We start from the raw sequence: 17,049 nt of genomic DNA, 5'->3' as shown, positions 1-17,049 counted from the left end.
TTTTTAAAAATAATGAATTTCATAAAATGGTTTAATTTAAATGTAAAATTAAAATTTATGAAAATGTGTTAGATCGGTTTGGTTTTGGTGAAAACTTTTCAATCAAGAAAGTATAAAAGCAGAAGTTGATGCTCTCTTTGTTTCGTCATTTTCATGCACTAGTAAATAAATGTTTTTATGAAGTTTTTAATTTCTACTATTACTCTTCCTAATTTTATTAAAGTTTTTGATTTTAATTAAATTTATGACAATATATTTATTGATATAAATTTCTTGATTTAAGTAGCATAGGGGTGCACTTTTTTAAAAAATTTGCTATTATAAAACGTTGTTTTTTCATGTTTCTAGGTTTAAAGGGTTATCGATGAATATTAGGCAAGCATATTTATTTATAATGAACATATTTTGAATTACAATATTTAAGATTTTATTTGAAATTCATCATAATTTTGAGTTTAAAAAAGGTAACACGCAGGCTCACTTTTAAATGATTATAAAAATAAGCAAGTTCTTTTGGAACAACTGTTTGAGTAAATATATAAAATCTTTTATTAAAATTAAAGCTTTCTCCGTTGTCAGGCCATTATCAAGCAGTGTTTATCATTAAACAAACACTGTTTTTGTTAGTTTTTTAACTAGGTTTGCAGTTGGGCTAAACCCATTTTGCGTCAACTTGCGCAATTGTATTGTATATGCAGGTAGACTGACCGCAATGTGTCTTAAATTTCCCAACACAAAATTCAGGTATGGATTATTTGTAATTGGTGTTAGAGTAAAAAATATGTTATCAATTTTTTTTGTAGGTTAAGCAATAAGCTTCGTAAAGATTGAGACATATGCATTGCATAATAATTGCATACTATGCAATTATTATATTGATGTAATGTAACACTAATGTAACACCAACCTAGTAAAACATGCATTATATTGATTTGTCGCCAACTGTAGTACTTTAATATAGCCAACAGGTCAAAGTATTGCCAACAATTTTGAGTATATACAAAGTCAGCGTAAATGCAACAAGAAGATGGATATGGCCAACTATAACGTTTTGTTAAGTATTAAATAAAAAATATGATAGGGATAGTAGATTGTGCTGATTGGGTTAGGCTGGTTAGAAACTTTTCTATAAAAAAGGATTATAAAATTCTTTTTATAAATAGCCCTGGGCCCCCAAAAATATGACCCTAACCATGTGCAATGTTAATTTGACATGTTGTCTACATGTTGTTTTCTACATCTACATGTGGAAATTGCAATATAAGATAAAAAAAGGTGGAAGACACGGCTACCCCAATACTAAAGCTATTTTTGAAATAGACTCGAAAAAATTGATCTAAATGCAACTTCAACATTCTAGGAGTAGAAAAATAAATAATAAATAGTAGAGAATAAAAAATTGAATTATATGAAGTGGCCCCCTCGGCTTTGGGGAATTGAACAATAGAACATATGTGTATATGTTTTTAGGTGCTACAAGAAGTCTAGTATATGCACCGCAGAATGACATTTAAATAAGATGTTCATTTCATCTTCTGATATCGCAAATTATGGCCAAAGAAGACATATCACATATAATAAGCGTTTCAAAATTGTTTTCAATTATAATTGAGTTTATTATTACCTTATTATTTGTATGATGTGATGCGGAAATGATCCGATTCTATTTTTATTAATTCAGAAATCTCTTTTTATATGTCCTTTTTATTTTATATTTGTTTTACGACACAGTAGTACCGATATCAAATTGAAGCCTTTCACTCGATTTCAGTTTTAATTTACGTTTTTGCAATTTTTTAACAAATTTTATGATTTAAATGAGTTTTTTTGCATGTAAAAAGTCAACTTTGCGTCTCTTTGATATAAATATTATATAATTAGTTTAAGAAAATAGTAACACGAGAGATCACTTAGTAACATTTAGGCGCATAATGTAACCCGAGGGCATTTCGTGTAACATCAGGCTCAGGATGATACCGAAGGAGGGGGATATTAGAGTAAAAAATGCGTTATTTGTAAAAACATATTTATAACTTTTTTAGTGAGAGTTTATTTTTTAAGCAATAAGCTTCTAAATAGTGTAAAATGATTGATGCTGACCTAATGTAACACCAACATAGTGAAATTGGAAATTCTATTATGCCAATGCTAACTGTAGTACTTATTTTAGCCAACATGTCCAACAGGTCAAAGTATTGCAAATAATTTTGAGTATATACGCCACCAGTATTGGTGCAACGATCAGAATATAACGTTTTGTTGGCTAAAAAACACCAAGAATAACGTTTTGTCTGCTAAATAATAATAAATGCGAAGGGCAAATACTCTCTCTGCAAAAAATATAAGTTAGAGTTATTTTATTTTTAGACATGGTGATATAAACAATATGAAGTAAAAAAAAAAAGTTCACTTTAAAAAATAACAGAAATTTATATTATTATTATATAAACTATTATAATATAAATATAGACAGAATCTACTTTATTTATAAAAAAATCATCATTTACTTTATGCATAGAAAAACTCAATACCATAGCGTATAATAAATAAAAACTGCTTTAGTATTATATTTAAATTTTAAAAGTAAACTTCAATATTTGACTCACATAACATAAAGACAAATAAAAAATATGTTACTAAATTTTAATATCAAGAGTATATTACAATCCCTTAAAATTCTTTTGTCTTTCAGTTCTCATCTTTACAATCAACGATTGAACCTTAAACCGATTTACAATATTAACTAATTCTGGTTGACTTTTTAAAGTTGACGTAAACTTACTTTTAACAATAGGCTCATTTGAAAATATAACTGATGATAGACACTTTATATAAGTCGATTATCATCTTCTGTAAATTCTTTTCGTATTCTTTTGAATGAGACTTCAGGAGATGGTGCAACATAATCAAGATCAGAAAAATTGGCAGTTTCGACATGTTCTGCACTTTCCAATAACTCATCATATACATTTCTTTTTTTTTCTTTTTTATCTCTAAAACTATATAATTTTTTAAAAGGCTCAGGTTTTTCTTTCTTATTTTTTTCTTCAACAATTTCATCATCTTTTTTAACTCTTTCAATTGTAGGCTCAATTGAGAAATGAACTTTGTCAACAGTTGGTATGGATCCTGCAGTTATATTTCTTTTACAGATTGTATGCCTTACTTTATCTAATACTTTCTTCAAATCACAATCTGCACCTGTAATCTTTTTTTGAACATCAGCTATTTTAATCAAGCCTTTGCTTATCTCATCATTAAACAAATCCATAGTAGTGTCTATTTTATCTGTGGCATCTTTTAAAACTCCATTAGTTGATCTTTGTACAGAAGTTAACGCAGTACATATGTTTGATGCAGAACTTTGTGTGTCATACAATGCATAAATTGTTTCAGCAACTTTCAAGCTGTGACACAAGTGTTGTGCTGTTTTTTCCTTTAAATGAGGAAATTTACTATGTACTTTAGTTGTAGTGTATTTCCTCACCAGGGTTGGATTCATTGCAGAAGAATCAGAATTTGTTTTGCCCAAAGCACGGTTCCAAAATAGAGTAAATTGAGAGGATATCATTGATAAATCCATAGCTACACCACTGAAACTTAGAAAAACAGGTTCCATATCAGTTAGCTGAGATATGCCTTCAAGCTTATTGCTGAAAGACTCTATGTAAACAGCAACTTCATTGTACAGTTCTACAGTCATTGCTTTGTTAGCAGGTTCTTTATAGCTTGTTTTGTGTTTTTTAACGCTGACTGTATAGCTGCTAGTATTATAAAGAGCTCTTGGTCTTGATGCATTATTGAATAGTATATAGGTCAATAAAGATGATCTGGCTTAACAATAATTAGACTTATTTAATTCAAAGTTACTGTTATTGCAGCTTTTTAAAACTTTTTTTGCACTTTTTACATAATCTAAAGCATAAAATTTAATGATTTCCTCTTCAGATGGAAAGCTGTGAAAGTCTTCTAAATCTTTCTCATACTGCCTCTCTTGGATGCCCTTCCATAAGGTACGAGTCCATTTTTTAATCAAAACTTTTAGCTTAACATACTCATCATTAGTAATGATATCATTTCTTTCTCTCAAAATACAAAAATCTAAAAATACTTGTATTGAACCTAAATAAGTTTTAATTGTTCCAGGTTGTTTCTGGTTGTGTTCCATTTTTAACATCCAGGAGTTTAAAAAAGAAGTGCATCCAAGATGCTTATAATTAATTTTATCATCTGCAGGTGTCGCACAACAACCATAATGACATTTTTATGTTTTTTAGCTGTACGCTCAGGTTTGATCTCACCATCTGGTGAGATCAAACCTGACAAACATATATACTAGACAAACTAGACAAACATATATACTTATTACTATATTAAACAATAATTTATCTAACTTAAAATTTAAATAAAAGTATTGAAAAACACTTTCATAACTTTGTTAAGAACCTAAATAAGCTATTACTTCATACAATTTAATAAGTGGAAATTAATAATTTATAATTATAATTATTAAATTATTAAAATAACCTTCGATATTATCATAGTTATAATAAAAAATTATTTATTAAGATACTTACTCATTACATATAGGGCGTTTAACTTTTCGACGAGTTTCAACCTCTTTTGAACCAGACACATTTTTTGAAGCAGAAGCTTTGAAATGACCTTTTCAAAAAACAACAAAAGAAATAGTTAAAACTTTTTCTGTGATTTTCCACGGCAGAAAATTTAAAAGTAGTCTAATATAATTGTCTTTTTATCAACTTCTAGCAAATGGTTATTGATGTAGATATATGAAAATTGATATAAAAATGATAATAAAAGATAATAAAAAAAGTGTCACTGTAAAATGATATTTATACAATGAATTTATCTGCATAATCCATGTTATTTTTGTGTAAAAGTGTAGCTGACATGTTCAATTTGTTGTTGGTTAGTTTTTATCATTTAAAGAATATAAATTATTTAAGAAATTAACGATGAACTTTTGCAACTTTCATGTAAAGTAAGATAACAAAAACATGATAAAAAAATGTATATCAAATTATATAACTATATATTAGAAAATAATACATATATCAAAATAAATAATACCCTTGATGCAGAATGGAAATCATCATTCTCAAGAGTTCTCATTATTTCACTTTTCATGCTTAATTAAATAAAGTTTATAAAATAAATAATTTTTAAGTTGATAGGATTGGTTAGAAAAATCAAAGTTATATACAGCATATCTGCCTTTCATTTGGCACCTGTGAAGCTGCTTTCTTTTCCAAAGGTTTATTCCTTTATATCAATATAAAGAAATACAACTTATATATTTAACTTATTAAGTAAATAAAATTATTCTACATTTTTTGTAACTAAATTGTAAAATAAATAAATTATTCTGATTTAACTCGCAGAAAAAAACTTCTCCAAAAAAACTTCAGCCTAAAAAATATTTTTTTTAACATGAATACCAAAAATAAAAACAAAATAATTATGAACAAACAATTTTTCAAAATATTATAAAATGAGAATTTTAAAATAAAATAAAAGATATAAAAATTAAAAAAAATTTGTTACTTGTTAAAATTTTTAAAATATGATTTTCTTACCTGAATTCTGGACCACGGCATAAATTTTGAAAAAAGACTAACAAAGCATTCTGGAACAATAACTTTGTAGATGTAATCGTTGTAGGGAAAAAAAATAATGAAAAAAATTATACAACTATTGAAACATATTGGTAACTTAATTGTGTATTTAATTATAACTCAGTTTCACGAATATTTGAGCCTAATGCCATATTTAAAAAACTGGATTGATCCTTAGACAGCAGCTCAACAAAGTTTGATCTATTTTCAAAATTGATCATATTTTCTAAAAAAATTTAAATAGACACTTAAATAAAATAATTAATATCTAATGACCAACTTAAATTTATTATGATAATTTAATTTTTTTTGCAATATCATTTTATATTAAAATAATCTTTTTTTTGAAACCTCCTTTTTCTTGAACCTCCTTCTTTATATATGTTATGCCTATAGCTATGCAACTATAAAACAAAAAAGACAATTAAGTGCACAAGCATACTTGTTAATTGTTTCGTTAAAAGTGGCAACCAATCATAAATTTATTAACTATTGTTATTATATTCAAACTTTGATAACATAGTGAAACTAATTTAGCAAAAAATTCAACATTTTTATTTAAATACCATGTAGTAATATTAGGGCCCTGCGAATCTGTTTTTTTTTTGTTTTTGTTTCAAATCTCCAAAAAGCAGGTCTTGATTTGAGAAATGAATCAGCAATTAAAGGAAATCTGAGTTTAAAACTTTTTTTTAAATATATATTTCATAAAATAAATATTTCGATAATAAATTTTTATAAATTAGTTTTTTGGTGCTACCCTTTTATTGATTGATTAATAAGGTATTTAAAGATAAATAACACTATTTCAAGTTTGCCAAAGCGCTGATTATCTTAAAAAACCACAAAAAAAATAAAATAAGGATTCAAAAAACTCAAATCATTTTTGATTTACGATTTACAATTTTCGATTTTCAAATTGAATCTCAAATCCCTTACGAAAAAACAATTTGATTCAAAATTTTGAAGATTCGCAGGGCCATAAGTGATAGTATATCATAAAATTTATGCATATACCTAACAATTCGAACAATATTTAAACAACTTGTTATTTGTTTCAATAAACTAAGATGAAAAACTATAAAAATTATACTTTTCCAGAAAAAATTTCATCAAACTCCTGTTTTGTAAATTTTTCCAGAACTTATATATATATATATATATATATATATATATATATATATATATATATATATATATATATATATATATATATATATATATATATATATATATATATGTATATATATACAAATTTAGATATAAAAATCAAAATCATTGAAAACTCGCCTTCGGAAACGACTTTTTCTGGATTTGCCATAACTTCAATGCTGTTTATATAAAATAAGAGAAATACAGACACAAATCAAATAAAAAAAGTGTACAAAATTTGCAGCACTTTTTTTATTTTATTTGTGTCTGTATTTCTTATTTTATGTTGATCTGTGTGTTTAAAACCTATATTATTTTAAACTTAAACATATAGAATTATATTTGTTTCGGTAAGACTGAAACAATAAAAGAATCATTAAAGCATATCACAAAAGAAACATTTTTGAACATAAATGGAGAAAAAAAATTTTTAATAAATATATGTGTACATTTTTATTTCTAAATTATGAAAAAGTTTATTATAAAAAAAAATAATAAAAAGTTACCATAACAAGTTTTACAAACAAAATTTCCTTCACCAACAGTACCACCTTGAAATTCGATGTTCACAACACATGTGCATAATACACAGGGTGAACTTGAAACAGATTCTTGATCCATTTCTAATTTTCTTAAGCTATATAGTATATAGTATAAGAAAATTAGATATCTATCATATAAGAACACACACGCACACACACACACACACACACACACATATATATATATATACCTTTTAAATGATTCGTTATTTACTCTAAATTTTAGAGAATAGTATTGCTATCAATTATTTAATGTTACTTATATAGGAGTTACTTATAATTTCCACAGGTTCAAATTTTACGCTTTGCGCTCTAAAGGTAATTGTTCTAAAACTCATTTTAAACTTGTTACTTTCATTATCAAAACGCGTAACTTAAGGGCTCATGAGCCCACATGTTATGCTGAAACGTAAACAGAATTGTAACATAACAGCCCTTTGCATAACATCAGGGAGCTTAAAAGGTAACTTGAAGGCTCACACAAACTACTTACTACTACTATTACTATTACTATTACTACTAATACTAATACTACTAAGTTCAGCAATAATATATAGTGATTTGCATTGGATTGTCAAAACCAAGATTTTCCATTCAAATTTCAAGATTTCTATTTAATAAAAGTTTTAAATAACTTTTATTAAATGTTTTATTTAACTTTTAAAAACTCAAAGAAATTTATTTATTTTAATACATTACTGCTCTTAATTTCGATAGAATGTGAAGCATTCTAAATTTAGATTTTTGTTATGATTAACAATTAAAAAGTATCTGGAGAGAATAGATCAAAACTTCTAATCTTCCAAAATCAATTTCTGATTTAAAGCTCCATAATATCCATAATACAAATTTATCTCGCTATATTATGATATGATTCTAACTAAGTTAAGTTTAAACCTCTATTGCACCTCGATATACCTCTGTCCTAACTTTAAATCCTTACTGGCAAGGTCAGTGAAGGTGTGACAATTTGACATTTATAAAATCTTTTTTTTTGATTTAAGCTTGATTTTAATATTAATCAACCTCTGGCCTTTTCATCTAAATCAACTCTTTAAGCTCTTTTATACACCTTTTATACACCTTTTATACACCTTTTATACACCTTTATACACCTTTTATACACCTTTATACACCTTTTATACACCTTTTATACACCTTTTGCACATAAAATTACTTTAGCTTTTCATAGAAATTCAACATTCACAGAATGGAACCCAGAACAAAACCTTTTATTCTAGCAGCGCTAACACTAGGGCAAAGTCTGGCTTCTACATTTGTCTTTGAAGCCAGTTATAAGTCACAGAAAGAATGAATTAAAATAAAAATAATCAATATAAAAATAAAAAATTACAACCAGGTTCCCATTACTATCAAATTACTTTTGAAGGATAGTTTGAAAAGTCAGTTGAACCTATTGTTTAAGTTGATGAGTTTTAAATCCTTATATAAGTTGATTTCATAGATGGTCTATCTATGAAATCAATTTATAAAATCTATATACCGAGGTTATCTTAAAGTTCTAAAGTGGTTCTTAAAGTGCTTAAAGATCTCAGAGTTAAGGGTTTAAAGTCTGGTTTGGCCATATGTATGACATTGGTTACAAAAGCAGTGTTAACTTCCTTGTTAAATACTCCTCCTCAGACTTGGTGATAAGTTTGTTAGAAGCATGTTAGTAACTGAAAAAATAAATCTATTGAATTTATCTATGGAATCTATCCATGCTGGACATTTATGGAATCCACTTGTAAAATTCATGAAGTCTATGGAATCTATGAAGTCATTTCATAAAAGGTGGTTAGGCTCTAAAGAAACTAATTGCAAGCAACTTTTTTAGTTTAAGCTTTTTCTTTTTTGTTTTTATATATTCCTTTTTTTATTTATAGTTGTAGAAGTATAAAACAATAAGTCATGAATATTTTTGTGTAACATATATATTTTATTGTCTAGTTAATGCTGTTGTTTAATGACTTCATTTTTATCAATAGTTTATTATCAGAAAAAGAATCAAATGCATTGGTAGAAAGCGAAGAATTAGAAATGAATCAAATTAATAAAAAAGTTGAATTACTTGGTATTGCTCAAGATGATGACTTAAAACATAGCAGCGAGGAATCAATTCATGATGAGGATGGTGAAGAAATAATTATAGAAGATGATGAAAATCCAGGTTTAGAAGAACAAGAGTGTGATATTAACTTTTCTGAGGAAATGGATTCATACCTTGGTAATTTGTTTTACCTGTTACTTTACATAAAGGACAAGTTTTCTTTTTATAAACATATGAGCTAGATAAAAATATGAAAATTTTGACCCAATAAAAAGATGACAATATTACATAAGCTTAAGTGTAGAATATTTTTATAAAACTTTGATGGTAAAATATATCATTAAGTAAAAATATTATATATTAAATAATAATATATTAAATATTAGTACATTAATATTTTAAAAAATATGAAAAGTGTATTTTGACGCATTTCTTATAAAAATAGTAATTTATGTAAAATATAAAATGTTGATTATAAAATTTTGATGATATAAAAAAAAAAATATCTGTTAAAGTATAAACTATGAGTAAGAACTCTAATAAAATTGTTAACAAGACGTAAGTAGTTTTTGTTCCAATTGCGTATAAAGGGCATGTTTTTTGATTGCAAAAACAATGCGCTAAACATTTACAATTTTTATTAAATTTTTTAAATATAGAACTTTATACTGTAACCATGCATTAGTGTCAACCATGCATTAGTGTTAACCATGCCTTAGTGTCAACCATGCAGTAGTGTCAACTATGTAATAGTCTCAACAAGTACATAAAAATGTACTAGCAGATGTACTAAAGGTACTAGCAAAACTAGAAAAAAAGTGTATATAACATGCTCCCTTGTCAATAAGAAAGCAAAAATTATGATTAAATGTGACAAAAAAAGAAAAAAAAGGTCCTCAGAACAGCTGCAAGACTTGTGAACTTCTTTACCATCTTCAACCTATCTTCCTTACTGTGTTTTAAGTCCAATAATAGACAATACCATTTATCATTTGTCAATAATACACAATACCATTTATCAAAAGTAATAATAGACAATGCCATTTATCAAAAAATTTCAAGTTTTTCAGTCAATAATGCAGAGCTCTTTTTGAAAACATTTTTAGAATCCACATATTAGAATCCATGTCCTTTTAATTTGAATACTAGCAAAGTTACAAGTTGCAATTTTAAGCTGTTTTAATTAACCAAGCTTAATCAACAAATTAACCAAGATTGTTTTCTTATTCACAGGATTATTTTTCATTTATTATAATGTTTATAAAGGTCATAAGTTGAAGATGATAAAGCTATCTATCAAAGATATCTAGCATAAAATCCATTTAAGTACAACATTAATTTCACAAATTATTTTATTAATTCCTGTATGTTACACCCTATCCCCACTCAATGTTACATTCTATCTTCACAACTCTATTTAATATCCAATAAATATTTGTGTAGATACAGTGTTTTATAGTTATTCCAATATCTATACGCAAATAAATTGTTATCCCTGTATACTTAGTATGCACTGTCCTAGTATATTTTGCACACACACAAAAAAGAAAAATAAGAAACACAAGTTTTTTTTGTTTTTTTGCTGTAATAAATGTTCTTCTAGATTTCTAGATTGTACCTGCTTTAAACCAAACCCTCAGTTAATTCATAATTTAAAAGTCTTGTTTTACATGTTGATGCAATGCGATATAGAGAGAGCAAAAAAAGTGTTTTGTTTTTATGTCTTTAGAAACATCATTACTATTTGGTGCATGATACTCGGATAACCTGAATAAAAACAGTTTTTTTCTGTTTCGTTTTAACCTGGGCCATTTAAATTTAGTATGACATGGGTTATTGGAATAACTTAGATTTTATATTCTTCCAGGTATGGGATTAACTCTAACTATTTGTATATTCATTTAACATGAATTTAAGATGAATAAGTCCTGATGATCAAAACCACAAAAGTTTCCCTATTTTAAATAAAATCTATTTTTAATAAAATAGATGTACTTAAGTGTTGTAAACTTGATAAAATTTTATTAAAATGTTTTGAATTTCAGGTAAATATTTTTTTACATTATTTTTATCACTATAGCTCAAGCTTGGTTAAATGGCGATGATGAAGCTTTTGATCAAATTATACATATGATCCTAAATGAGAATGTTAACATTAATTATCAACACTCTCATACTAAAATGACTGCACTAATTGTTGCAGCTGCAAGAGGAAATCTTGCCCTTACTGAACAATTGGTTGAACTTGGTGCTAATTTACATATAAGAGATCCCAATAACAAGCGAGATGCATTTGAATGGGCAAGTCATTTTAATCAAGACTATGTAGTTGAGTTCTTACATTGTATGTATTATTTTTGAAATTTTTGTACTTTTTGTATTTATTTTTTTCCATATTATGTATATATATATTTTTTTTGGAATTTGTAAAAGTTTTTAATATATTATTAATGCAATTGTAATTTTAAAATCATAATTTTAATAAAGTCGTCATTTTCAGATTTAACAAAAAAATTAGTTTCTAACAACAAGATAGATACCAAATAAAATAAATAGATACCAAATAGATACAAGATAGATACCAAATAAAGAAAAGATATATTTTTTATAAAAGAAATATAAAAGTAACAAAAAGTCAATAAATTTTAAAAAAATATCCAAAACTAGAATACTATTTTCAGCTAGAAAGTGTTCAAAAATATTATAATATTTTGAAGAATATAGTAAATACTAAAACAAAGAGAATAAAAACTAAATTGTCATTAGAAAGTCTATTAAAAGAGAAAAGATTAGTTGCCAAGAAATTAAAAAGTAAATCAAATTGTTTGATATTAACGAAGATGAAGTATTTTAAAAACAAAAACTTGAAGAGTTTTCGATATACCACTCTGAAGCTTAGGCATAAGAACTTGTCTCTTTTAAGTCTCAATAATAGTTAAAGAAGCTATACAAGTCTGGGAGCTTTTTATCTATGTTATTTGTCTGGCTTTTGAAAAAAAAATTACAAATTATGATATGCTAAAAGTGGTATAAGCATTAATTTTTCAGTTTAGCCCGGATAGTTTTACATCGTTTATGAATTATATGTAAGGATACAAATTGTTAAGAAAAATGCTAAATATATCCAAAGTTTTAACTAATTTATGTTGCACATCGAAATTCAAGCAATAAAATTTCTTAATCATAATGTTTTAATTTAAAATAAACAATATTCTAATTTTTATCTAAAGATAAGTGAGGTTGCCATTACTAAGAAAAATAATTAGAAATTGTGTTATTTAAATGAAAGAGTTTTTTTTTTATTTGGTTTACTGATAAATGCTTACTTGTAAATAAGTTGCAGTTTGCTCTTAAATTTGCTTACTTGTAGATAAATTGTGATTTGCTCTTAAATTTCATCAAACACCAAAATAAATTAGTTTTCATAAATAAAAACTGATTTAGAAGCAATTATTGAAATAAATGTGTATAATTTAAAAAATTAAAGTTTTTATTGAGCTAAAAAGTTCATCTTTAATTTATTAAAAGTAACACAAGACAAATTGGATAAAAACATCTAGTAAATTAAGGATGTATTTGAAGCTAATATTAAATTTAAAATGTCTCAGGAAAATTGCCAAATAAAATTAATAAACTTTGAATTTAATTAAATATTTTTAATTTTTTTAATAATAAACTGTTTGTTAGCAGCTGACTGTTGACAAAATTTAAAGAAATAAAAAATTGATTAAAATTTTATATATGTTTTATTTTCTCATTAGTTTTTTTTTATTTTTATTTTTTATTGTTTTGTTTTTACGAAATTTTTTGTGGTAAATTTAGCTCTCATATCTGGTAATTCGCAACCTGTTGTCAACAATTGTTCAAACAATGAAGAAGATCATAGACGACTAGAGTTGTACCACAAATCTTTTGATGATCAAAGAGTTGATATTAATTTGATTATGGCTTTGATTTCCTCAATAACTAAAAAAACAACAGCATTACAAGGTTCAAAATTTATTTAATTCAATAGTATTATTGTTTTTCAGATTATTATTTTTTTAGTTTTATAATAAAATAACTATTGATTTGAATTTATTAAAACTAAAATATTTTCAAGTAATCTGTTTACATAATAATTTTTTAATCAACATAAAGACTTTAGTTAGCACTGTGTTTTTGTCATTGCATTTGACCCTAAAGAGAACATATGCAGACCGTAGATAAATTTCGTTGGATATGTGTTTAAATACATAGTTAAATTTGCAGGTTGGATGTTGAATCCCAATATTGGAATATTGCTTTTGTATTTGCTAAATATATATGGATGTCTAGTTTATTTAAGATGTGTTTGAGTAGCTTAGGGGTACAAAATCAAGATGTTCATCAATTAGAAAGATACTATGGTAGGTTGCATCATTAGGATTGATTGTTGCATCAGTTGCAATTTAAAAAAATGACATTTTGGATTTAGTTTTATTGGTTGATGAGGTTGAATAACTGCATTGTAGGTAAAGTGACTGAGGGATGGAAAGTAGATACTTAGATTGAGACCACTCTCCACGTATTCAGAGTTTCTTGGGAAGATATTTGTGAAGACAAGTTGTATGTATCAATGGCATTAAATGTTTCATGAATAGAATTATTTCTAAACAATAATTCCATTAAACAAAGTAATGTCTAATAGTTAGGTTCAGCAAATATTAAGTAGTTTATCACAAGTTAAAAAATAATTTATGCTGCTTTTAATATACTTTTTCATCTAAAATTATGAAATAGCAGAATGCAGATGCAATGTTTTTAAATTTTTCACCATGAAATAAATGAGTTATATGTAGAATTTAATTCTTAGACGAACCGTAACAGGTTTACACCAGCTAAGATAAGATAACAAAAAATCTTCAAAAATTTAAAGTTTAACGGCTAACCACAGATAATAATCAAAAATAAATTTAAAGTCATTTTAAAAAAGTGGTGCTGATATCTTAATAAAGGTTAGCAATATGACCATCTGTGGTAACTTTTATTGAAGGAAATTTAATTTGGAATTGCTCTGCCAAGCTATTTGGGTTTAAATCTGTAATCATATTAATAGATAAAATGGTTTTATTGCATTTTTAAAAAATTTTCTTTATTATCTTAGCAAGTGTTTGTTGAGTGACATTTCACAAGTTGCCATTTGTTATACATTAGAAAAAGTTTATTTTCAAGTAAAACTTTTAAAATAATCATAAAATTATCTTTATATTAGGAATTCCAAAGCAATCTTATAGCTGGCCAAATAAAAGACATTAGTAAGGAAGGAAATGTGAACTATCTGGTTAATTTTTTTTTATTTTTAAAACAATTTTTTGACATTTCTAAGACTTAAATTTGGCAGTCTTATTAAAAATGTAGAACAATCAGAATTGTTATTTTAGTTAAGAAAATAATAAACTAATAAATATATAATAAATAAAATAAAAACAATAAGAATTTTTTAAAAATTCAGACTTTTTAAACATTATATATATATGTATATATATAGTTCTATAGTTTGTTGCATTTGGAAAGCATGGAAGGAAAAAAATGATTCTTACGCCAACACATACGTCACTTTTAATTACTTTTTGACTTTCGTCCAACATTTGCGTGTTGGACGAAAGTCAAAACCATTAATTTAATTACAAATTAATCGTTTTTTAAAAAACCCACAAAAACGCAAATTTAATTGACCAGAATGTTTTTAAAAACATTCTGAATGTTTTTAAAACATTCTGAACAATATTAATTTAACAACATAAACAATGTTTTTGTTTTTATTTTTTTAATAAAATGTTTTTATTTTTATTTTTTTTACTGTAAATCATGCGCGGAATATTGCTACATCAACTATCTTAAAGCCTGACTCGCAAGGGAGTGCTGCTACATCTACTATCTTTTAGCCTGACCCGCAAGGGAGTGCTGCTACATGGACTGAGGGTTTGGTCATATTCTTGTTATACGATATACATAATTCATAATCGTATTAAAAATCTCTTGAAAAACTCTATACTATATTGACTTTCAATTATGATGTTTTTTATGAAAATCTTGTTTTGGGATAACTGATTTTCAATATATGATTTTTGTTTTACAATGATACTGATTTTCAATTATAATGCTATTTTATGATGATATTGTTTTAATATATGTATTTTGCAGGTGCAATTTTGGTGTTTCTACCTGGTTATGATGAAATAATTACTCTACGAGATTCATTGATTACAAGTCCTGAGTTCTCTTCAAGAGCAAAGTATCAAATATTACTTTTACATTCAATGATTCCACCATCAAGTCAGCGTAAAGTGTTTGCAAAACCTCCTTCAGGTAAGATCATCAGCACAACATCAGTTATTAAAGGCTGCAAAATGACTTAATACTACAAAAGTTTGACATATAAAGTTAGAAATAACATTTCAAGTTTAAAAAAAAAACAATATCAAAACTTTTATAAATATTATTGTATTTTATATCAAAATATTTTAGTTGTTTAATTATGGAACATAACATAAACAACTCGAAACATAAATTACATAAACGTGAAACAAAAATAACGTAAACAATGTGAAACATAATAAAAAAATGTAATACATATATAACGTAAGCAGCGTAAAACATAAATAATATAAACAACGTGAAATATAAATAATATAAACAACGTGAAACATAAATAATATAAACAACGTGAAACATAAATAATATAAACAACGTGAAACATAAATAATATAAAAATATTATGTACATTTTAATACTGTTACTAAAAGCGTAGTGTTAATTATTTTTTGATATGTTGTTTTGAGCTGTAAATTTCTGTTGTAAAATTAGTATTGTAGTTCTTTTTTATTTTAACAGGTGGTTTAAATTCAGATTCTGGTTGTGTTAAATATGAAATTTTTTTTTTTTACCTGTCTTTTACATAAGCTTTTCCTACTTTTTAGAGAATTTATTAAAAATGATGAATTATTATAAAACTAATATTTAAGGTACTACATATTATATTAAATATATTTTTATAATATTTCATTAAAAAGGAGAGTTTAATTTACTATGATAAAACTCTTTCCACAATAAATTTATTAAAGGCCTTCTAAAAAGCTTTAAAGAGAATTTATTAGAAGAAAAGTTTGTAAATTTTGTAGGAAGTTTTATATTTGTTTAAAGATCATTTATTCCTTGCAATGACATTGCAATGATATTGAAATGACATTGCATTAGCAAAACCAACTATTTAACAAAGAAAAAAAAAAAAATAGTTCCGAGGAATAGAAAAGTTTAACAAATGAAATTAGAACAAAGAAATATTGAAGGTTTTATAAATGAAAAGATTGAAGGAAAAAAAAAAAGAAAAACAACTAAAAACTAAGTAGAAATAGAAATGTTTGCTGTTAAATACAACAATTAAAAATAATAAACTTTTAAACCCTGAAAGCTTTATAGATTTTCATTCCTAAATCTAAGGAATTCTTAAGTTTTTATTGAAAGCTATGAAAAATAGATATTTTTAAGATGTTTTCAAAAAGTATATTTCCAAAAAACTAGTATGTCTAGTCTAAGTACTTTTTGAAAAAAATATTATTGCAGTGTAAGTTATAGTTAATCATTTTATTGAAATCAGTCAGATCAGATCATCTTGTTCAGAAGATAGTTTGAATTTTAGTATTTA

At 25.5% G+C, this 17,049-nt stretch overlaps 1 protein-coding gene across 1 annotated transcript in view; it reads left to right on the top strand.

The window, feature by feature from the left end:
• Positions 1-17,049, top strand: part of LOC100205056 (3'-5' RNA helicase YTHDC2) — a 54,499-nt gene that overhangs the window by 19,790 nt on the left and 17,660 nt on the right. The window contains exons 3-6 of the mRNA XM_065819975.1: positions 9,322-9,560; positions 11,464-11,727; positions 13,206-13,373; positions 15,549-15,713. Of these exons, the coding sequence (XP_065676047.1) occupies positions 9,322-9,560; positions 11,464-11,727; positions 13,206-13,373; positions 15,549-15,713 (836 nt within the window). The remainder of the gene's footprint in view (positions 1-9,321; positions 9,561-11,463; positions 11,728-13,205; positions 13,374-15,548; positions 15,714-17,049) is intronic.

Source organism: Hydra vulgaris, chromosome 15 (assembly GCF_038396675.1).
Source record: "Hydra vulgaris chromosome 15, alternate assembly HydraT2T_AEP".
In the NCBI taxonomy this organism is placed as follows: domain Eukaryota; kingdom Metazoa; phylum Cnidaria; class Hydrozoa; order Anthoathecata; family Hydridae; genus Hydra; species Hydra vulgaris.
This window is presented reverse-complemented; position numbering and strand designations above follow the sequence as displayed.